Here is a 24,460-nt window from a genome sequence, read left to right on the forward strand (position 1 = left end):
GAGCACTGATCCTAACGGACTCCCTAACATACTTTTGAAGATGTTTTCTCCTAAAGAATGTTTTGGAAATGAAATAAATGCCTCCATTAACTTTCCACTGGAAGGTTTCGACTTGAATAATCATGCAACAAACAATATGGCTACTGATTATAATATCTACGTTCTTTTTTTCCTCTTTTATTTATAGGAGGACACTAAATAAGATTTCTGAATTACCAGAAATTAGCGTCAATAATGTAAAGGCTATTATCGTGTTTTTAAATTTGTGTTTTCATTTTTTCTGTTGAAGTTTCATGTTTTGTTTATGCATTTCCTCATTTATTTTATTATTGAAAATGTATATTAATTGAGAAAGAAAGTTTTTGGCTTTTCACTTCTCCATCTTAACATTATACAAAATAATCGAAAAAATGAAAATCGATTTTTTTTGTACAAGGACTGTTTTTCAAACCGATTCATTTGAAAAACTAATGCTGAGGAATCGGTAGAAATTTTCAATAATTGTAAAAAACATTAAACTCGTATAACTCCACTCTCCTCTAAGTATGGTCATTGTGCGGTCAAAATAACCATTCCATTCGGTCTTCTGATAACAAGTAATCTTCAATTGCGTCGCGGTTGTCGCTAACCACGAAAAACTCATCCTAAAATAAATTGTAGAATATGTCGGAATGAATCATAAAAGCACGCATGAAAGCAGTAGTTGGCTCTGCAGCGATCTCGGCAGTATACTGTTTTGGTGAGTGTACTTTTTCAAGGTGATTGCCATTTATATTTGGCGTGGAATGTGGTATGCGTATTTTATTTAGTTGGAGAGGAGTTTGTGATGCACTCAAGAGTCGAGAGAGTGCGCCTGTGTATAATATGTGCATTCCTTGATACTGCACTGGGTTACCGGTGTTGCCACATTTTGCACGACCTCTAATCACGAGATGAAATACGTTACAGTGGCGTCCTGGAAACAATTTATATTAGGTTCGTTCCAACCTTGAGTCACAAACAGATTTCCAACTGTTTGTAAATCGTTGTCAACGCGCATGTCTGGTAAATATTGGTTTCTGATTGATTTGAAATTTCTGATTGGAACAGCTGATAGTTCAACTGAAGTTTGGCATGGAATTTCAACATAACCTTGAAAAATAAATCTAGTCAAGTGTATTTCTGGAAAGTAAAAGAAGGTTGCAGTATTTTATATCTCTATTCTATTTACTAATCAACATGGAACTGGGAGGTCACCGCAATAATTAATTTGTGTAATTAAAGATGTTCATATTTTAGGTTCACTTGAAGAATTTCTAATTTTTCCTGCGCCAGCAAATACATAATTCATTTTATAACAATGTTTGCAGGTTATGTTGTTTACAAGTTGCATGAACATAAAACAGAAACAGTAATACAGAATACGCATGCGTCCGATTGATGGTTAGAAGATAATCCTCAAACCATTCTGATAGATTTCGAACAGGTTTGAATCTTGGATGGAACAGAAAACTGATAGTTTACTAATAGTTGAAAACTCACGTTGGAACGCAATCACATTACTGCGCAGAATCCTGACTGTCAGAAACTGTTTCTGATGCTGGTTGGAACGAACCTATTGTGAGATTTTCTCTTAACAGTTTGAAAAAATGAGACACGCGTTTCACTATACTAAGCTTTCTTCAGGCCTGCAAAATTATCTACTTACTGCTTTTTTATATTAAGAGTAATTCGAATCTCAATGACTATCACTATCAAAAGTACATTCCAATCACGAGATTTAGTGCTTATAAACAATGATCAGCGCGTTATCGCCTCTTGGCTTGCTGAAATCTGTAAAGGTATAGGATTGTAGGCTCCAAACATTTCAACTGCAACTGCGGCAGTCATCTTCAGTGGCTTGGTTAAAGTTCTCTTCTTGACGTGTCAACTTAAACTGAAGCTCTCATTTCTGCCGTGTCGTTTATAGCGCCAATTTTTCGCACACTTTCACTAATGGCGGGTTCGCTCATACTTCCCGCGCGATTTGAGTGACATGGCTTCGTTTTGGCGCTTTTCAATGCTGTGTGCCAGAGTTTCGGTAGATATGTTCTCTCTTCCTTTCTGTTAAAGTTCTCTTGGTGTTTGTATATTTCTATGGCTGAAGAATGAGCAAATTAACACCGTCTTTGAACCAAAGAAGAGAATCGAAGTGTCAATTACCTGGCACCGAGAATAAATAAGCAAATACCTCATAAGATTCAGAATATTGAAGAATTTAGAAAATTCTTAACTGAGTGGATTCTCAAGACGGGACGTGATATTTTTAATAATATGATGAATTCTAAGTGAGTACCTATTTGGGAAAAAAGGGTACCTCCTCATATGTCATTTACCTCCTGATTTTGTCATTTAACTCCTGATTATGTTATTTACCTCCTGATTATGTCATTTACCGAGGTGTGAAATTTACTCTACATGCAACTTATCAAAAAACCCAAATATGGATACCTGGATGTGTCATTATTTCACGTACAAGCAAAAGACAGCAGATGCCCACTCAAATCAACGGGAGTTTACAGGTTTTCATGTAACTGTGGTAAAGTCTATATCGGTCAGACGAAAAGAAGCATTGTACCCGTGTAGTCGAGTACACGCGGAGTTGCCGATTGAGACAGACCAAGAAGTCTGCAGTTGCCGAACATGCACTGTCCGACGGGAACACAAGATCCTGTTCGAAAATACCGAGAGGCTAGCAACGTCGAATCATTATTCAACAAGAATGTATTTAGAAGCTAAAGAAATACACAAACACCAAGAGAATTTCAACAGGAGAGAACTACCTACCCAAGAACTGGTACACAGCTTTGAAAAAGCGCCAAAACGAAGCCAAGTCGCGCGGGAAATATGAAAGAACCCGCCATCAGTGAAAGTGCGCTAAAAATCAGCACTGTAAATCACACGACAGAAATGAGAGCTACGGTTTCAGTTGACACGTCAACTAAAGATGACTTACGCAGTTGCAGTTGAAACTTTTTAAGAAGACCAAAGAAGACCACGGCAAAGCCCGGAAACCAACCAATGCATATGCAATGCAGATGCGTACTCAGATGCAGTGCGAAGTGCATCCATTTTTCAAATATTTCGAAGTATATTAAATAACAGTGCCGTTACTCCTCCTTCCACTTTTAGTGAAACTACCTCCGATCTAATGTTACCTCAATTAAAATCTACCCTATACACCAATTTCGTCACAACAAAATGTCAATGAAGAGGGAATAATTCAAGTCCATTTGGTCATTGAGCCATAGTTTCGAATTCTTGAATCTATTGATCTTTAAGCGAGTTTCTGAGCATTCCAAAAGATTGAGTTTCGAACCTTCCTCTTCCAAATGCAATACGTCGCAATCATAGTTGAACTCGTGTCTCTCCGTGAAAAGATGGTTTGTAAAAGTTTGGCCTAGACTACATCTATGTTCTTTTATTTATTTTTTTTTCAATTCTTCAAGTTCGGCCAATATAGAAGGAACTCTACTTCTAAATATGTTGCTTCGTTGAGTACCGAATTTCCACACTGCTTTTTGTATTGAACGAATCCAGTTTCACGAAATTTGGCCATCAATTTGCAATTTTTCCAAACAAATGTCTGTCAGGATGCTTTTGGCGGAGCCATTTCCAAAAATTGTGTCACTATAAGTATTGTTTCAATTAGAGACTTCTAATGTTTAAGTCAACATAAATATACGAAAAGAAATTCATCTATATTGTTAGCTTCGTTCATAGAAATATTATTGGCATCTAAGAAATTCAAATAAAAGTTTTTGATCACTCTGAAACCCTACAGAAAAAAATGAATTTGTATATTCACGTCGTTGTTAGAGCCTTATCTTGAAAAATCCTTTGCTTACACATCTGTGAATTGAACTCACCCCAAACATTAGTTTGACAGTGTAAGTTCCAATCATAGCTTTGCTTTTCTTGATCAAATTTGGACATGGAGGTAATCATGTCAGTAATATGCAATTCAAATCTCCATTTTTGACAAGCTTTTATTAGCTTCACCTGTATATATGTATGTATGTTTGTTTGTTTGTATTCGCGGGCAGATGTCGCTGTACATAACCTCCTTGACATAACTCGAACTCACTTTACATGTATTTCATCCTTTGAAAAAGGTATACTTTTATTTTTTATTTATCACGCTTTTATTAGATTCACCTGTATGTATGTATGTTAGTTTGTTAGTAACTCTCCTTTTCATTTCATATTTATTCCCGTTTGAATTCCCGTCAAATTTGAATTTGACAGAATTATAGACATTATTGCTTGATCTATTCGCGGGCAGATGGCGTTGTACGAAACCTCCTTGATATAATTCGAACTCGCTTTACATGTATTTCTTCATTTGAAAAAAGTAGTTTTTTTTATTAACGCCTGCTGCTTTTTTTGTAACCCTCCTTTGCGTGCCTGCTGCCTTCCTTTGTAGCTGATTTTCAGGCTACCTCTCCGGAATCGGAAAATGTCAATGGTCATTTTTCTAAACAATATACCTACGGCTGATTGATCCCAAAGTTTAGATGAAATAATATTTATGTTAAAAAGATTGCGAAACTAAAAAATAAATAATAAATATACTTTAAAAAAATATACTAAAAAATACGCTTTTAAAGAACATCGAACTAAAAAGTTAAAAATATTTTTTTTAAATAAGCTTAAAACAATAACGAGCGACAAATACTAGTATTATTGTGAAAAAATCGTGGGCACTTTGTGCCATATTTTTTGTATATCAAGCGCCCGTAGCTTTTTTCACAATCTGTTTGAAATCTGTTTTTTCGTTAATCAGCTGTCGTCCCCATACGAACGACAACTCTCAGAAGTTGAGAAACTTGTGCGAGCTAAGGACTAACGAGGTCTTACCTTTCAACGTGTGATTCCTAACAATACTAATATTTTTCATTCGTTATTGTTTTATGCTTATTTAAAAAAATATTTTTAACTTTTTAGTTCGAGGATTGGAATAAACGCTGGTACAAGTGGGGGGACGACTTTGAAGCGGACAAAATATAAGTTGATGAATAAATAAATATAGTTTGAGGAAAATGAAAATTCACTCTATTTTTTGAACAGACATGGTACATATATAGACTTGCTTTATGAGTTTCAAGTAATTCCTGAAGCAGCTATTACACAACCATGTATTTTACCGTTTTCTTCTTAATGAATATCTTCCACTCATTACTATTTCCACAAATTACATTGTTCAACAAGATGTATACAGCTACTGGTCTGGTCCGCCAAATCCATGACTGTATTTTTAAATTTATTTTGAACCAGTTATTGTCACTTGTTAAAATTTGTACCTGTATACTGGATTCTTAAACTTAACACAAACACCATTACTATCAATAAGTACTGGTGTTTGTGATCGCAGTTTCTCTCTGCATAAATAACAAGGTTATGTTGACAAAAAGTGACAGTTCCTCTGTTGATCATGTTATAAATGAAATGTATTTCAAGACAAATTATTTTTCAGTTTGTTTGCAGAAATATATCTAATTATTTTTTCTAAATCGGTTACAGCTATGGCAGAAGGTAATGGTGAGGTACCGGAAGAACCAATGAGGATAGAACAGGACGTTGAGCGAACCGAAGACTACCAAAAGCTCATAGAATATGGCCTTGACGAGAAGGTGGCTGCTAAATTAGATGAGATCTACAAGACTGGCAAACTCGCGCACGTCGATTTAGACGAAAGGGCACTCGACGCCCTCAAAGAATTCCCCGTCGATGGAGCCCTCAACGTCCTGGGTCAATTTCTCGATTCCAACTTGGAGCATGTGTCAAACAAATCCGCGTACTTGTGCGGGGTCATGAAAACGTACCGGCAGAAGAGCAGAGCTGGATCCAGCGTGGCGGGAACAGCTACTCCTGCGCCTGCGCCCGTCAAAGGCCCCGACGAAGAAAAGATCAAGCAAATTCTCGACAGGACAGGATACACTTTAGATGTTACGACTGGTAAGCGAATAGTTTTTATTTATAAATGAACTAACGATGTAGTCTCATTGAGAAATAATTAGTTGCCGAGCTTCGCACAACAAAAATATCAATAGCAAATTTTTTTCAAATCCCAACTCTTTATGGGGAGATTTTCATTGTGTAAAATGATTGTAATATGATTTGAAATCTCTGAAAGAACAAATAAAAGGAAGGTTTCGAGAAGGAACTAGGCATCATCAAAAATGATCTTTAGCATCACTCCAAAGTGATGGTGGAACACATTTTGGCTAGAAGACAGCCTTGCAAGGAAGAGAAGCCGTCACAATCAGTGCTTGGCCTTCCCTACGTCAGAGGATTGTTGGCAAGGATAATTAGAATTGGGTCCAAGTTCAACATCAAAACCTGCTTCAGATCCGGAAACACCATCCGTAGCAGCCTCACGTAAACAAGGCCACCAAAAACAAACTGCGATTCCAAAAAAGTTCAAAGATGCTGTATATGTATTGTCCAACGACGCATTTAGGAAATTTCGAGTAGAGATATGCAACAAATGGAAACCTTTAATCAAGCGGAAACACGGCCAACTTCCATTAAACCGGTGAAGCAGAGAGAGGGGATTGGTGACAATAGAGAATGTTTTGAAAATTCAACTTTTCTAATGTTTGCAGATGATCTTGAAATTTTCAAACCAATAGATTCATTAGACGATGTTACTCTGTTAAAATACAATTTAAATAGCTTGGATAGGTGATCAATTGAAAACAATTCACACATGAACATCGGCAAATGTAGTTTTATCAGCTTTTACAAAGTGAATAGATAATATCACACCTCATATTTCCTGAATGGTAATCCACTAACATGTGTAGCGTCAATGCAGGATATAAGAGTTATTTTTGACGAGCAATCGCTATTTGTAGATCATATAAATCATTTTGCTGTTAATACATCAAAGCTACTTTATATTACGAATTAGGAATTATTTTAGTATGTTTATGATTAAACTGAAATTATACAGTATTGTGTTGTGTTCAAGTATTGTTTTCCTCAAAAGTTTGACATCTAGAATGGTTGGATGTTCAAAATAAAACTTGTGCCCATGTTTTAATACGTTATCAATCAATTCAGTGCATCTTGCCTTGATAGTCTCTCTCAGAATATGGCTCTGTTATTTGGTCATCATTTTATACAAATCTCTGTGTCACATATAAAATGAATATATGCATTGACAATCATAATTATATAATTCTCTGGTATATTATATACATGGCTTTATTACATACATGGAACTTCTCGAGAGCAGTCACTTACATATGCCAAAGAGATATCTCAGAAATGAAATGATTTGTTTCATGTTTCCTTCAATCATACAAACTATATGTATGCACTTAGAATGTTCAATGGAAAAAAATACATCTTGAGATCACAGGTATAGGGCTGTTAAAATTCAAATAGCTTCTGAGAAGAACTTGAGGATTGATTATAGTTACACCAAATTCTTTAATGTATACACTTATTACTTAGATATATGTATCCTTCATATTATTCTCGCAATTCATATCTGTATTTTGGATTGTAATTCTATTTATCTTAGTGATTTTACTCATTTTCTTGTGCTTGAGTTTACTTCAAGTCTCACTTTTACATTTTTAGTATTTTCTTCAATTTTTAAATTAAATATGAACATTCAATATCATTTAATATATTTGATGCTTGTACGAACACATGGACTGAAAAATCCCCAGATTTATCTTTTGCCTCAAAATATTTCTTACCAGTGAGCATTTTTTTGAGGTCTGCAAACAGCCATTAGTTGCTTGGATACAAATCTGTCCAAATTAATGAACTATCTATCTCTATATATTTGAAATAATAAATATTATTGTTATTTCAAGGTCAGAGAAAATACGGAGGTCCTCCACCAGGATGGGAAGGTCCAACGCCAGGTTCCGGATGCGAAGTGTTTTGCGGTAAAATTCCAAAAGACATGTATGAAGACGAACTGATACCACTGTTCGAAGAATGCGGTACCATATGGGATCTCAGACTGATGATGGACCCGATGACGGGTACGAATAGGGGGTACGCGTTTGTAACGTTTACGAATCGCGATGCCGCCCAGGTAGCCGTCCAGAAGGTAAGTGCAAAGAGAGTGTGTTTGTTGTCGTGTAGCGGTCGACGTTGGCGTCGTAGGCTTACGGAGACATCTTTGAATTGTTTGAGCTCAGTCGCAGACTGGATTGTTTTCGATGTAGTTAGTTTGTCGTGATCGAAGTGGTTCTCATAGTTGAATAGTATAATGTGATGATGCGAAGCTTTGAGTTTTGAGTAGCATTCAGTTGTTCCCGATTCTTTATAAGTTCCTTTGCTGTTCTATGGTAGAAGTAGCTTCATATTTTAGCAAAGCGATCTTGAAAAATTATACTTCCAGAGTAAATATCTCAATTCTGCTTGTTTCTCAACTGGGCGTTATTTCAATTTTGATTGTGCAAATGTAGCAAATGTCACATCAAATCAATAAAACTGAAAATTCTCTCATTGTGTAATCATTCTTGAGAAAAGAGTATTTGAATATAAATATCGAGGGAAGTTGAGAGCAATTTTTCTCCATAAACCTAGTGACCAATATTCAGGTTTTGATATCCATCAGTGTCATCAGAAATTATGCGTTTAATTTTGATATAACATATATTTCATGGAAATTGTTGAAAAAATTCAATTTGTGACTTCTGAATTATGTTTTTAGTATTTCTAATAAGTCTAGTGGTCCAATGACTCGTTTCCAAAAAGTGTGGTTGGGAAACAAGATCAGTTATGCTTAGAGAAACAATTGTTTTCTGGCCAACGTTTCTAATCCAAATAAATTGTTCTGCGGGGCTCTGTAGCAATGACTTTTCATAACATACCTCCCCAAACTTTATTGCCGTTTTGACGTGAATTAAATGAATGGGTTATCTATAATTTTGATAAAGTAGTGCCTGTTTTTATTGATGTAAGAAAGAATGAGACGGTAGAGAAAAGGAATTATTTTAGTATGTTTATGATTAAACTGAAATTATACAGTATTGTGTTGTGTTCAAAAGTATTGTTTTCTTCAAAAGTTTGACATCTAGAAAAAACTTGTGCCCATGTTTCAATATGTCTCTCTTAATGCTAATTGCTTCTCTCTCAAAACTCAAAGATAGTTATAAATATTGAAGTTATAGTTATAATTTTGATGTATTCCACTCGAAAAAGTCTGCAATGAGTTCAAACAAAATATGGGTAAGCACAATTTACGAGCCACACCCTCGAATATTTTTTGGAAGTATCTAAAATTTCGTATTTTCAGTTGTTGAAATTTACACGAGAAAATCGTTTTTCATTCCGATTAAATTTTAGATACTTGTTAGTTGATTATAAGTTGTTTCATTTGGATTTACGTAAATATTGTTTTCAGTGAAATATGTAGTCTTTTTCATTAAAAATTTCATCAGAATGTGGGACAACTTATATGTTCATGTTGAATTTGTAAGATCGGTGATTGGTTCAGTATAATTATTCAATTTGAATTTTACAACTTCGATTGCAAGAACCGACAGTTTTTCAAAATCTTTCAAGTTGTGATTAGGTTCAATTCGTGTATTATTCAAAACCCACAAAATTTATTTTATCGTCAAGTTGGGACAAAAAAAAAACCCGAGTTATACAAATTGTATCCTCAACCTTTTTACACACCTAGAAAGAAATTTCATTTTGGTTACAGCAGACCATTTCCAGTGATTTTCGTTTGTGATTTTCTGTCATTTCACTCTTGAAATAATGCCTGCAAAAAATTCATCTTCTCTTCAATACATTTTTGGAAAATTTGAAATATATTTCAAGTATTGACATTTCAATTGGAATATTACTGAAATTTACATTTTCACATAGATGAATATAGAATTTGAATTTGGATAAGGTAAAATTTTCACCAACTGTTGAAGATTTCTTATCATATGAAGTAGTTGACATGAGACATTTTTTAAATAAGTTCTTTATGGTTAAAATAAATATTAAACAATAATCCATTGATATCAACTCGCTGATTTTTCTATTATTCCGAAATGATGGAAATGAAGTTTTTGCTAGTATTCAAAACTATTCATAATGATATTGGCTTTTAAAATTTTTTGGTCTGCTGTAATCTGATCTGGTCCGGCCCGAGCATCTGGATGCTGAAACAAGCAACAAGGTGGCCGGGCCCCCCGGGTCTTTGTATGTCTAATTGGCAGATTCTATTGTAGTGATGTGTGGCAACTGTTGTCATAGCCTGCAATTTTTAGTGTGAACTTTTGTTGCAGCAGCTCTGACCACGGAGCATACACTGACTCTTCTTCTACTTATCCCCGTAGTTTTCCTCCAGAGCCCAAAGTTGCGTGGTAGGAAAATTGTCAAAATACTGGCACCTTGTTGAATATTCGGATGTTTTCCATATGGGTTTCCATGGGGAGATCCTTCAAATCAACCCAACAATCATACCAAGTCATTATGGAAATGATGGAAGCTATAATTTTTAAGTGTTCAAAGTATTTTAAAACTGCTGAAGGCCATCGCCTTTGGCAGTTCAAGTCTTTTCTATTAGAAGAATTAATTTGAAGGGAAACTTTTTTTTCAATTTATCCAGTATAGTGTATAACGTTAAAGGTAGCCTCCTGGAAATTTTTATGGAAAAATCTGAAAAGTTACAACTCTTGGGTGTCTCAATTGGCTCACTTTGTAGAACTTGTAGTAAATTTTGGGTGTGTTTGGTTGGAAATTTAAAGGTTCTGCTTTACAGGTCTCCTCTTTGCGCACATGGGCAAAATTGAGACCGGACAAAGTGACTCTAAATTCCATTTAGGTAGACAGTTTGGTGTAGTGTGCATCCTTATTGGTTTGTGGGTGTATTCCAAATATGAACGAATCTGCCAATCATGTGGGCGAAAATCGAGTTCATAGAAAATTTTGTAGACTAATCAGCTCAATGTAGTCAAACAGTTCTTATATTTCATCATTTACTTTTTGTTTTCAACCATTCGATAAATCACAGTATTTCTCCTCTGCTAATGGCTAGTCCATTGCTGGTGGAATTCTTGTTCAAAACATGAAAGTTCAAATCTATTTCTACAGTATGTCTAGATCTCCTAAAAACTGTTGTAGACCTCATAAAATTCCAAGATTTTTGTTTTGGAACAAAGTGAAAGGGGACATACTGAGTCTTTTTGAATATTCTACTTCCGTTAGTTTTGTTCCCAAAATCCTGATCAAATAATACTCAAATTATTAAAGACTATGACATTTCCAATTTTTCACTGAATCCAGTATATTTATAACTATCAGTTACAAATTTCAAAGTTGATTTTAATCAAGAAATCGTGAACAACATCACAAATTTCGTTTTAATGTTTGTAATTACATTGAGTCTATTAGTTTGTAACCAAGATCTCGCATTTATGGTATCCAACTGCCCTAATACGGTTTTGTATTCTTTAATTCAGACGGGTTTGAATGTTCACAAAACATTTCAACGTTTTTTTTGTATTATGTTAATTTTTTGATATTGAGGACCAAACCCGTCTGTTATTTCCACCAGTCATTACGTTTTCAATAGATGAGATTTGGAGATCCGTTGAAGCAAAAATTCTTTTTTTTAACATCAAAAAAAATCATGTCAGCTTGAAGAAATGGTGTTTTTCAAATCTGACCTATTGATTTTTCTGACTGGTCTACTTCGTCTGAATAATCGTAACCAATTGTGTTGTAACAAAATTTCTCTTTTGGTACAGCTAAATTATGTTGTTTAGTCCACCACCATAGCTAAATTTAAGATTTGATTATAACCAAAATCCTAAAATTCTGGCATTGTTTCTCGACCCACAGTTGGATAATCATGAAATCAAACCTGGCAAGACACTGAAAATTAACATTAGCGTTCCAAACCTACGTCTTTTCGTCGGAAACATACCAAAGTCAAAAGGCAAAGAGGAGATCTTAGAAGAGTTTGGTAAATTAACAGGTAAAGTTCAATATTTGCTAAACTGCGAGTTCGAATTGCATTAATTTGAGTGGATATTTGGGATATTTTGGTACGACTTGTAATTTTAAAGTGAGGTTATGCCTTGAGGTAGAAATTGAATTTAAAAATTCACTACAAATATATTCACTTGTAATAGTTGAAGGACACTGTTAACTTGATTTTTTATGTGATAAAAATGTGGTTGCATGTCCTGGTATGTCCTGTTAAAAATGATTATCAAAAGTCAAATTAGTTACATGAACTTACTTAGTCTGCCATCTTGGATGAACTGTTGGTAATGAGTCTAAAACGGAACCCTGAGGTGTGAAACCAAAATTTCAGATTTTTTCTTTTATACATCTGCCCATTATAATTTGAACGAATTTTATGTATCCCTTTCTGTGTTTCAATTGTGACTGCCAATTAACTTATATATTATATTGATAGTTTCACAATTTTATTTTTTTGCTTTTTTTATGTCCACACTTAAATGTTGTACATATTTATCAACAGGATGTTATTTCTTATAGAATGTAAACATATAGTCTCTCTCCCTGTCTTTATTAAAAAAATACCATACTTCAAGACTAATCTTTATGATCCTTACATTTTTAATGCATTCAGCATTCGAACCAATTGTCATTTGTCATAGTATTTTTTCTATTTCAATTGAGGCATTTTTCAAATGTTTTTGTATGCCTCTGTGGTTTCTTCAAATAGCCAGTTTGTGTGACAGCTGACATCGTCTTCATGAAAGTTTACTTTGAACAGACATATAGTCGGTTATGATTCAGAATTGACTGTTTTTTTCTTTGTTCCTCTGGAACTTTTGTTGGATATGTTTCAGCTTAAAACACCCATACAGTCGATAACTATTCAGTTTCCAGCTTATAAGTGTAAGCATATATTCTTGATTCATCAGCTGTCACAATCTCATATATGTCATAAGCATTTGTTTACACTAATCGACACAAGCATCTTTTGATATTTTGTCAGATTTTGTGGGATTGATCCATTGAGAACAAACATGTACTATGGATAAATAATCGTGAGACATTTCCTATATGTTAGTGGGACTAATACCTAATGTCTCAATCTCGGAGTATGCCACACGACAATACATACTGAATACTTGGACTGAAAGTCATCAGTATTTCATCAGTATTCACGACTTCACATCGAACGAATCCTGAAATGTTGGTATTCTTGAAACTCGAATGTATTCATAGATCTGCGTTTTCATTGTTACTCGCAGAACATCGAGTCGGTTGAGGCTGACATTTGGATGTCTGCCGTTGATATTTTTGTATGAATCTCTGCAAATGATCGTAACATGGACTAGACTACAGACTTAGGAATTGTTTGCATAAGAACGACTGGCAAAATGCAAGTGATTCCGGTCACAGGTGTCGTGAATCATGAAATGATAAGACTTGGACTATCGTTAGATAATGCGTGCAGGTTGGAAAGCATTGCTGCCCGAAGGAGTTGCATTTTCTCAATGATATTGTTGATATTCTGTTGAAAAATAAAACAATTTCATTTTGGCATAGCCTGTATTTTTTCTGGAGATAACACGGCAGTTTGGAAGATGATGATACAGCAGAGCACAAACTTTGTGCTTGCCCACCGCGAATAAAGAGTTTACCTCTCGCCATCTGACCTGAAACACATTTTGAAATGTGAACAAAACAAATTGTCCTCAAATAACGTTCCGAAGAAGGTTATGGTGAAAAATTGCAAACTTTATAGTGGAAACGTCAGATGGCATCTGACAGCAACAGTGTTGCCAATGCTCAAAATGAAAGTAGTGTTCTATGTATCGATTTGCAATATATTACTTCTAAATAGTAAGTGTGCGCTTAATTAGCAAATGACATAGTGGGAAGTTTGAAAGTTACAAAAATTGTATAGTTCTATTACTTATTATTCTGTTGAAAGAAAGCCTTGAACTCAATTCAGTTTCTGATAAGTTATTTTTATTTTTCTAAATGAAGTAAATTGGACAAAGGTTTCACAAATATCGAATAATCTAATGAAATAAAACGACTGTGATATATTTTCTTCAAATGTGAAGACAAATCGAAAATAGAAAGGGAAAAGTAGACATTTTTTTGATTTACAATTTTGATCTTTTCACCTGGTTAGTATCAAGATTACGGGATAATGTCGCCATTGTATGTACTCGTTCCTCTGGTTGTGGAATTGAAAAAATCAAGGAGTGTGCAGGGGTTGAGAATGAATCCGAAAAACCCCTTCAAAAGTAAGAATTGAATTTTTCTTAACTAGAACTATTCTTTTTGTTCGAAATTATTTATCTTCAATAAATAACTGAGGAACACTTCATTTGTCCAAAGAAATATTGAAAGGTCAGATTGAGATATCTTTTGAAGTTGAAGAAGTCGTACCATCAAATATACCGAATCCATCCTAGTTCAAATGGTACAATTCGAACATCCAGTGTAGTGGCGGCCGGCTGCCGGGCTCAGTCCTTTCCCAGCCCTTTCCCAACCCCTTTGCCCGACGCATAATTGGCTACCCTTCCACTGTCTTTGCAGCTGAATGATTATGAGATACGGAAAGGCAAAAAGATTGGCGTAACCATATCTTATAACAATCACCGGTTATTTGTGGGCTATATTCCAAAGAACCGGGATAGAGACGATCTTTTGGAAGAGTTTTCCAAACATGCACGTAAGTTGAGAACCCATAAACCCCTTGGAATGTGATAGTCTGCGCCTGAGCAACGGGTAGGGCAGGGCCGCTACAAGCACGGAAGGGTGGCAAGGTCCAAATCGCTGCTGTCTGCCGCAAGGTTGATGATTGGGTGCGAATCGAATCGGAGGCTTGGAAGTGTCACTCATTCAATGTGGCAGTAACTTACTTTGAAATCTGTACTAAAATTACATCCACTGTGATGGCAACTTTTACTTTCTGGTGAAGCGTTTTTTAAACTTTTTCTTTGCCCGATTCGAACACTCAGTAGACATGATTATAGTGCTAAGTTATATCTAATGTACTTGATACAAATATAATTTAGAAACGAAACATAACATTTACTTTCCAAAACGACATCTATAGTTTAAAAAAGAACTGAAAGCAAAACTTTGGTATTTACGAGCGAATGTTGAATCACATGGTAACTTCTTTTCACTAGTTTATAGATTAATTTTTGATTGACGCAATGGCTGCTGCCTCAATACAAAAAGGCATTCTTTTAAAAAATTTGGCGTCAGTGGAAATTAGAAGCATAGTAAACGATTTATTCTCTTGCTCTCACTATCGAACTATTTGAGTCGTATTTTATTTTTATTATACACACAGTATATTTGTCTGATTGAATTATCATGTAAGTAACACATGGGCTGAAAATTCCCAAGCAGAAGAAAGAAAACGCGTTATTTTTTTGTTCATAATTGGCTTTTTTCATCAACGTAACCTCTATCAAGAGCTACACAATCATTCCAACGCCGCTCTAACATTTCAATATCACTTTTGTAGAACGATTCATTTTTTGCCTCAAAATAGGCCCCAGTTTCAGCAGTTGAGGTCTGCGAACAGCCAGTAGTCGCTGGGAGCCAAATTTGGCGAGAAAGGTGGATCTTGGAGCAATTCGAAGTTGAATTGTTCTGCCATTGTTTTCATTGACTTGTGACATGGTGCGTTGTCTTGATGAAACAAAATTGTTTTCTATGCAGTCGTTTCTTTGCAATTTCGGCCTTCAAACGCTCCAATAACGCTATACAATATTCACTGTTATCGAGGCCATAATCTTTCCAGCCGATTGTTGTGCTTTTGGGCGCTTTGGACGAGGTTTACCAGTTGATCTCCACTCGGATGACGATCGTTTTGATTCCGGAGTGAAGTGGTGGATCCATATTTCATGTCGACGGAAAAATTCCCGTTTGTTATGTTTAAACATGGCCAAACACTGATCAGAATCATCGAGACGTTCTTGTTTTTGGTCAACAGTGAGCTCGCGCGACACCCAGTTCGACCAAACTTTCTCATAGTCAAATGCTCATGCAGTATAAAGCCAACACGTTGTTTTGATATCTATACAATGTCGGCTAACTCACGCAACTTCACTTTTCGATCATTCAAAACGCTTTTGTAGATTTTTTTGTGTTTTCTGGTGTTACTGCCTCATTTGGTCGTCCACTGCTATCTGCATCATCAGTTTATCTACGACCACGTTTGAAGTCAGCAAACCAACATTTAATTGTTGTTTCTGATGACACTTTTTAAGCCCTTGCTTTGCTTGAACGGTATTTTTCCCATCAAGAAGCAGTGTAAAATGATAACAAAACATTGTTTTTGATCCACTGTTTTGGAAATAACAAAAGTAATGTCACTCTCAGCACAATAACTCACAAACTTATCATGAAATTTCAACAGCTTTCTTTTAAAGGTAAGTACTAATGAAAAGCGCTGAATGCAAGACTACCGCCATCTATGTGTTAGGTCAGAGATTTTTCAGCCCATGTAGTATATATGGTATATGCAGATAATAAATACAATACTTCCATTTGCGAATAATATCATAACTATTTCAGTAACTACATTTGTTTTTTTGAAGAAAACAACATTTGTTATTATTCATCACATTACATCAAGTATTGATATTGAAAATGAGACGAACTACTCAAACAAAGTAGGATTACGTTAATATTTATATTGACGATGAATTATGACATTCTCAATAATAATGTCTCTGAAGATGTTCTGAATTGAAACAAGACGAATTTTTTTTAGTTCCGCACATTCTGAGTATAAAATATTTGTTAAATATATGGTTATATGGTTATTAAAGCTTCAACAAAATTGTTTACTTGGTAATTATAAGATTAACTGTTGAAATGTTGAAATTTCATTAAATATTGAAAAAAAATTCCCAAAAAAGTAGGGAAAAATAAAATAGAATATGTTCTTTGTAATTTTCGTGTTTTTTTTTGTATGCGTTTAGCAAAATAAAATGGTTTAGACTTTCGCGGCTGAGGTTATCAGTGTCACTGTTTTTCGAGTTTGAAAGCCGTGGATTTTTGGAATTCCTTCCTGACGTTTCGCTGGCACGAGTGGCTAGCTTCTTCAGAGGTTTAACCATCATGGCTTGTTGTCCGATGACTACCTTTTAGGCTTTGTGAAGCGTATTTATGCCCTGCCAGGTAATCAGTTGTATTGGTACCTGTATTTGTATCTGCACTTGTACCTGTACTTGAACCTGGAACATTAACAATCTTGCTGCCTGTTGTCATTCTGTTTGTTATTCTCGAATTCCTTAAAATGAGGTTCCATATTCGATTGAGGTTCACCGCTTCTTCATTTCTGTTGAAATTCTCCGTGTGTTTGTGGATCTCTATTGCCTCGCGTACCAGTCGGCTATGGTATCCTTGGTTAGTTCTCTGTTTTCAAACAAAATTATGTGGTCTCCACTAATTGTGTGTTCTGCCACAACTGACTTGTCCGTTTGGCCTAGTCCGCAGTTCCTTTTATGCTCTTTCAGTCTTGTTCCTATGGATCGTTTGGTGGTTCCGATATATACCTTCCCACAAGTGCACAAGTGTATGCGATAGACCCCTGCTGCTGATAATGGGTCTCTTTTGTCTTTAGCCGACCTGAGGCTTTGTTGTATCTTCCTCGTGGGTTTGAAGACTGTTTCGATGTCGTGTTTATCCTATAGTTTTTCAATTCTGTCCGTGACCCTGGGGAACCGTTTCCTGAACCACTTGAACGCCCAACACCCTAGCAAAATGCACCATGGAGATTGAGCTTTCCTAGATGTACTAGTAGAACGATGTGGTAGTCATCGGACAGCAAGCCATGATGGTTAAACCTCTGAAGAAGTTAGCCACTCGCGCCAGCGAACCTTCAGGAAGAAATTCCAAAAATCCATGGCTTTCAAACTCGAAAAACAGTGACACTTCAGCAAAATACATAAATAGGGCTTAACCTAAACCTATAAGTGCTGTTTCATTAATTCTTTGTTGAACGAGTTAATTTGATATAATAGCAAAACAATCCTTATACAGCGTGACTCACGGTCGGTGGTAGGTTAAACGTTTCTGGAAAACGCAAAGCATGATTTTTCTTAAAATTTCACCTCTCACATTTTCTTACCTGTTCTATCGATCTGAAATATTTTCAGCATTGCGGCGTTGCCACTTCCGTCAAAGAGTCCTAGCAACTTTATTTTTTTAAATGGAACACCCCGTATATTAATACATTTTTGGAATCGCTCTGGTATTTTAATACTTTTTTATTAATAATGTCCTATACCTGTCTCTATCTGTTTTCGAGATAAAAAATAAATTGTGCTAAATATGGTCCAAAACATAGCCTTAATTGAAATTAAGTACATCAGTACTCTCAATTCATGAAAAGTTGATATTTTGATGATAGTTTGAACAAACTCGAAATATTCAAATAACACCAAGAAATTGACTCCATGTCATACAGGGCGTGCTAAAATTACTATTATTTCCATTGTGCATAAAAGTAGTCAAAATTTCATTTTTTCAAATGAAACCCCCTGTATTACTCGGTAAATTGAAAGATGGTGAAAAATGCTTCAAGATGATACATCATGTCCCTATACTTGAATCGTCAAGTTTTCTCAATAAAGTCGCTTCTTCTAGAAACATTATTTTTTATTAGAATTTGGATTTAGGTAGCAGTGGAATTATCAAGCTTATAGCAGTTCGGTTACTTTTATAAGTAATTTACAAAGAGTTATCGACGGTGTTTCGAATCATCTTCCAAAATGAATGCAAATATCGATTATTCAAACGAAGTTCTTATGAAATTATTTATTATACACATGAACAAAGTGATCAAATCATTGTCAGAACGTGTAAAAAATTCAACCAAATGTATCCTGAATTAACACCAATGAACGAGAGGAAGCTTGTAAGGTTACAAAATAATTTCCTTAATTATGGCTCAAAGTTTCCAGGGAACAACTGTACCAAAAATCAGTCATTTCTAGGTAGAAAGTAGGATTTTGTGGGCTGAAACATGTGAAAGTACAGACAATAACAGAATAGGATGATTCAAAATAACAAAATTGTAAACAAAATATCACATTTTCACAATAAATCCTGAAAATGTTGTCCATTACATTCTAAATACTTTGAAATGTTTTTTTTTGTACGCGACTTGTGGTTGGTTTTTCATTTTCCTGGGGATCCAGATCTTCAATACTCCGCACTATTCGCCTTCGCAATTCTTCTTTGGTAGGCACTGGAGTAGTGTATACCCTTTCTTTTAAAACACTCCATAAAAAAGTCAAGTGGCGTGAGATCGGGTGATCTCGGTGGCCAATCCCACGGCCCTAAACGCCTAAACCAACGATCGTCGAAGAGTTCGTCAAGTTTCCTGGAAACTTCCTGGGTGGAATGAGCTGGCGCTCCGTCCAGTTGAAACCACGAATTCCTATATTCCTCTAAAGGCAAATTTTCAAGAAAATAGATTACAGTCGTCCTTAATATTTGGAGGTAAGTATCTCTCTGCATTCAGTGTGTCTTTATAAATAAAAAAGCTAATTTTATTGTTCTTCAGAATACAGAAAACATTCAGGTCAAATTTTTCTTGAAAACCCATTTCTTTTGTAACATGAGGATTATGATCAGCCCAAAAATATTTATTCCTTCTATTGAAAATACCATCCTCGTAAATTTTGATTCGTCGCTCCAAATTATTTTTGACAAAAATTCCCGATCTTCCTGTGTATGAATCAAAAGGGATTCACAAAAATGCATTCTACGTTCGAAGTCTTCTGCTTTTAGAGCTTGATCTTTGGTAAATTTATACGGATGCATTCCGTGATTTTTCAAAATTCGTTGTACTGAAGCATGTCATACACTTAAATCTTTTTCAGCACTGCGAATGGAAGCTTCTGGATATGCATAAAAATATGCCAAAACGTTAACAGTATTGTCCTCATTTGAAGTAACAGGTTTTGGTAATGTTGAAGGCGCTTTTAACATGGAGCCATAGCTAAGGAAATTATTTTTTAATCTTACAAACTTCTTCTCTTTCATTGGTGTTAATTCGGGATACATTTGGTTGAATTTTCTACAAGTTTTGGCAATGATGTGATCACACTGTCCGTGTATAATAAATAATTTCATAAGAGCTTCGTTTGAATAATCAATATTTGCATTCATTTTTGGCGATTTTTTGAAACACCGTCAATAACCATTTATCAATTACTTATGAAAGTAATAGAACTGCTATAAGCTTGATAATTCCACTGCTAACCTAAATCCAAATTCTAAAAAAAATAATGTTTCTGGAAGAAGCGACTTTATTGAGAAAACTTGACGATTTAGGTATAGGGACATGATATATCATCTTGAAGCATTTTTCACAATCTTTCAATTTACCGAGTAATATACAGGGGGTTTCATTTGAAAAAAATAACTTTTGACTACTTTTATGCACAATGGAAATAATAGTAATTTTAGCACGTCCTGTATGATATGGAGTCGATTTCTTGGTGTTATTTGAATATTTCGAGTGTGTCCAAACTATCATCAAAATATCAACTTTTCATGAATTGAGAGTACTGATGTACTTAATTTCAATTAATTAAGACTATGTTTTGGACCATATTTAGCACACTTTATTTTTTATCTCGAAAACAGATAGAGATAGGTATAGGACATTATTAACAAAAAAGTATTAAAATACCAGAGCGATTCCAAAAATGTATTAATATACGGGGTGTTCCATTTAAAAAAATAAAGTTGCTTGGACTTTTTGATGGAAGTGGCAACGCCGCAATGCTGAAAATATTTTAAATCGATAGAACAGGTAAGAAAATGTGAGAGGTGAAAAATCATGCTTTGCGTTTTCCAGAAACGTCTAACCTACCATCGACCGTGAGTCATGCTGTATAATTGAAGTTTGAGATTGCTTTTTGATTTCATCTCATTTTATTGGGTTATTTTAATGATTTTCACTGATTTTCATCACTTTCATTTTTGCCTTCTTTTCAGTAACCTAATCAAAATCACTAAACTTTCTCCATTTCAGGATTGAAATCTGCATAGCATATCATAGTGTTTTTCATTATTGGATTTTTGAAGTTATAGTTCGATTATAGTCGATTTCCTCGGTATGGAAAAATTGTATTTGTGACAAGCTCAGTGTCAACCATGTGTTCGTATTCGATTCGCACCCTATTACTCCCTTGTAATGTTTTGCTTCTTAGTAATACTTAGCGTAGTGGACTTTGGTGCTCGTCCAGAACGATCGCAAACATTCCGTTCGAGATCATTGTGTTCACTTGAATTTTTCTGTATACGCAGCTGGGCTGATGGAGGTCATCATATATTCATCGCCGGACGATAAAAAGAAAAACCGTGGCTTCTGTTTTCTCGAATACGAATCCCACAAGGCGGCTTCTTTGGCGAAAAGAAGATTGGGCACCGGCCGCATAAAGGTTTGGGGTTGCGACATCATTGTAGACTGGGCCGATCCGCAAGAAGAACCTGACGCGCAGACTATGTCGAAAGTAAAAGTATTGTATGTGAGAAACTTGACGCAGGAAACTACCGAAGAAAAACTCAAGGAGGTGTTCGAGCTGTACGGAAAGGTCGAGAGGGTCAAAAAGATCAAAGACTACGCTTTTATACATTTCGAAGATAGAGACAATGCCGTTAAGGTGATACTTTCGATGGGATTCGATGTTCCTGGAACTCAATTTTCGTTCAATGTCTTTGATAATATTTTTCGATTTTCAACAAATCCAATAATGAAGCATTTGCATTTACACACATCGGAAACTTCTAGGGATATTTTTATAGCATACTAAATATCATAAAAATAAATGCATGAGGTCGTTTAATTTCGATTAAATTGGTACACTCGACCACCCTGTAGATTTATATGGGTTGAACAAAACCTGCAAAAACGGTAACTAATCTTTTATCAAGTTTTTTACAAACTGTAATGAATAATCTGAAAGTGTCGAGTTTGTACATTCTATGCAGTTCTTGCTCAGCAATTAAACTGGAAATATTGTGCTTTAACATGGAACGCCATCACTTACCATTGGCTGAGATGAATAGAGCTGTAGGGCTTCTTCAAGGTGGCATACGACAAAATGATGTAGCTCTTCGTTTGGGGGTCTCCCAAAGTGTTATCAGTCGATTGTGGCGGCGTTTCCGTGAAACTGGCAGTCCAGCCGAACAACATATAGGGCGAGGACGCGCTACAACTGCAGTTCAAGACCGATTTTTGGTCTTAACCGCAAGAAGGTAACCATTGGACGTGATACTGTCAGAAATCGACTGCATGAAGCAGATCTCCACAACAGAAGGCCACTTAGATGTCCACCTTTTTCGATAGGTAATCGCGGTAGAAGATTAGAGTGGTGTCAAGAACATCAAAACTGGGATGCAAATGATTGGGCCACAGTTTTGTTCACAGACGAATCCAGATTTGGATTTCATCCAGATTCTCGTCGAGTAAGACTGTGGAGACGACCTGGAAATAATGAACGTTTGAGACACGTCCAGGAAGTCCACACATACAGAGGTGGTACAGTAATGCTATGGGACGGAATCATGATCGGCGGCAGAACCGATCTAGTTTTTCCAAATCGCTCCCTCACAGCTCGACAGTACCTCGACACCATTCTTCTACGTATCGTCCGTCCGTTTGCTGGTGCTGTTGGTGAAAACTTCCACCTAATGCACGATAATGCTCGTCCACATGTCGCGCGTCTAGAGACTGACTGGCTCACCAACGAAGGAGTTGATGTATTGCCATGGCCAGCACAATCACCGGACCTGAATCCCATCGAGCATGTGTGGGACATGCTTCAACGAAGAATTACTCCGCATATGGGGAACATTCACACAACGTTTCAATTGAGAGAGCTTTTAATCGCTGAATGGGCAAATGTACCTCAACAAGACATTGACAATCTCATTTTGTCGATGCACGATAGATGTAGGGCCGTAATAAACCAGCGTGGAGGCCATACTTTGTACTGATTCCAATTTTTTTTGTATTATGATTTTTTTTCGGGGTGCCAAAGAAGAGCCATATTTTTTTTTAGTTTTGCTTATATGCGCACTCAGTATTTTTGACCATTTAATAAATTTTGTTGTAAGTTACATTTGTTTAATAATCACCCGTCAACTTTTTAAGCGATCTAAATAAAATTATTGCCATTTTTAAAAATATCCCTAGACTTTTCCGATGTGTGTATAAGTAAGAAACGACTCATTCTGGTTTCATTTTCTCAAAGTATACTTCTTTGATATGCATTTACGAATCAAATTGAGTTCCAGGCCAGTGATATACTGATATATTCTAAAATGAAGTGGTAGTTGTATGTCCGATCATTGAAATTGATTTTATCGTTAGGCAATGGAAGAATTGGACTCGAAGGAAATGGGCGGGTCCCATATCGAAGTTTCGTTAGCCAAACCACCATCTGACAAGAAAAAGAAGGAAGAAATATTGAGAGCGCGTGAAAGACGAATGATGCAGATGATGCAAGTTAGGGGAGGGTATGTTTATATGCATTCATTTGATTTAGTTTTTAGATAGTTTAGCTTTCAAAATCAATAGCGACTAACGAAGTCATTCAACTAGCTACTCAAATCATTTTGGCAATAATTCAAATCTTATTGACAGAGCTTGTTAAAAAATCTGTTATATATAGCTCTTCAAAGAATAAAAGAAAAGAAACAATTCAAAAACACAAATACCAGAAACACAATTCGAGCAAAACTAAGTTCACATATCTAATAGATAAAATATAACAATAGAAAATAAAATTTAACAAAATGTAGACAAAATAGTTTGTATAGTCCCTTCCAAAAGATGAAAATAACAAATATATACAATTTGAACTAAGTTCACATGCCAGAACAATTTATTATACTGAAATGAAGCCCCACAATGAGTTTCTGTATCGCGTCTTGAAGATTTTTCATTTTTTTATCATTCATACCTCTTCTAATTAGTTAGTTTCTCTCATACAGGCTATCAAGGACTGAAACAGCAGTTCAGAAAATGCAAGAACTGTTAATTTTTCATTAAAGGGGTGTACTCTTTTCGTCTATTTGTGACTACGCTTCTTGCACACTCAAGCGAAAATGAGAATCAGCCCAAAATGTTTTAATGGCATGTTTTGGATCAATTTGGAGAACAGCTAACTTATCAGTGATAAATCCTGTCAGGAGACTGCAAAATAAAATAATGAAATGTACATTCAAATTACCATATCTTGAACCTACGTCAAATTTATATATACCAAGTGATCTTTCAGATATTTTTCAATTGAAAATTAGTTGTTTTATTGATTCTGTTAGAAAAAATTACAAACATTCGAATTTGAATTTTAACCCATGATTATAGTTCAAGAAAAGCAAAAAAAAAACTAGTAGTTGAGTAATGTCGCTCAAAGTTTGGCGAGAAATCAATATTTCGTTTAGGAGTTGAAATATATAGTAATCGTCCAGAGAA

The 24,460-nt window shown here is 35.4% G+C and overlaps 1 protein-coding gene across 16 annotated transcripts in view; it reads left to right on the forward strand.

The window, feature by feature from the left end:
* Syp (synaptotagmin binding cytoplasmic RNA interacting protein) overlaps positions 1 to 24,460 on the forward strand; it is a 113,375-nt gene that overhangs the window by 66,824 nt on the left and 22,091 nt on the right. For 14 of the 16 annotated variants that reach the window (XM_074182863.1, XM_074182864.1, XM_074182866.1 and 11 more), the window contains 5 exons: positions 5,542 to 5,976; positions 7,854 to 8,095; positions 11,839 to 11,974; positions 21,286 to 21,641; positions 23,354 to 23,499. In XM_074182863.1, coding sequence (XP_074038964.1) covers positions 5,542 to 5,976; positions 7,854 to 8,095; positions 11,839 to 11,974; positions 21,286 to 21,641; positions 23,354 to 23,499 — 1,315 coding nt within the window. Of the gene's footprint in view, positions 1 to 5,541; positions 5,977 to 7,853; positions 8,096 to 11,838; positions 11,975 to 14,532; positions 14,669 to 21,285; positions 21,642 to 23,353; positions 23,500 to 24,460 lie in introns of those variants that run through there. The other 2 variants (XM_074182861.1, XM_074182874.1) reach the window with 1 other exon arrangement.

This window comes from Leptinotarsa decemlineata, unplaced genomic scaffold (assembly GCF_025532065.1).
Source record: "Leptinotarsa decemlineata unplaced genomic scaffold, Ldec_3_MD MMD2_tig00026330_RagTag_RagTag, whole genome shotgun sequence".
NCBI classification, from domain to species: domain Eukaryota; kingdom Metazoa; phylum Arthropoda; class Insecta; order Coleoptera; family Chrysomelidae; genus Leptinotarsa; species Leptinotarsa decemlineata.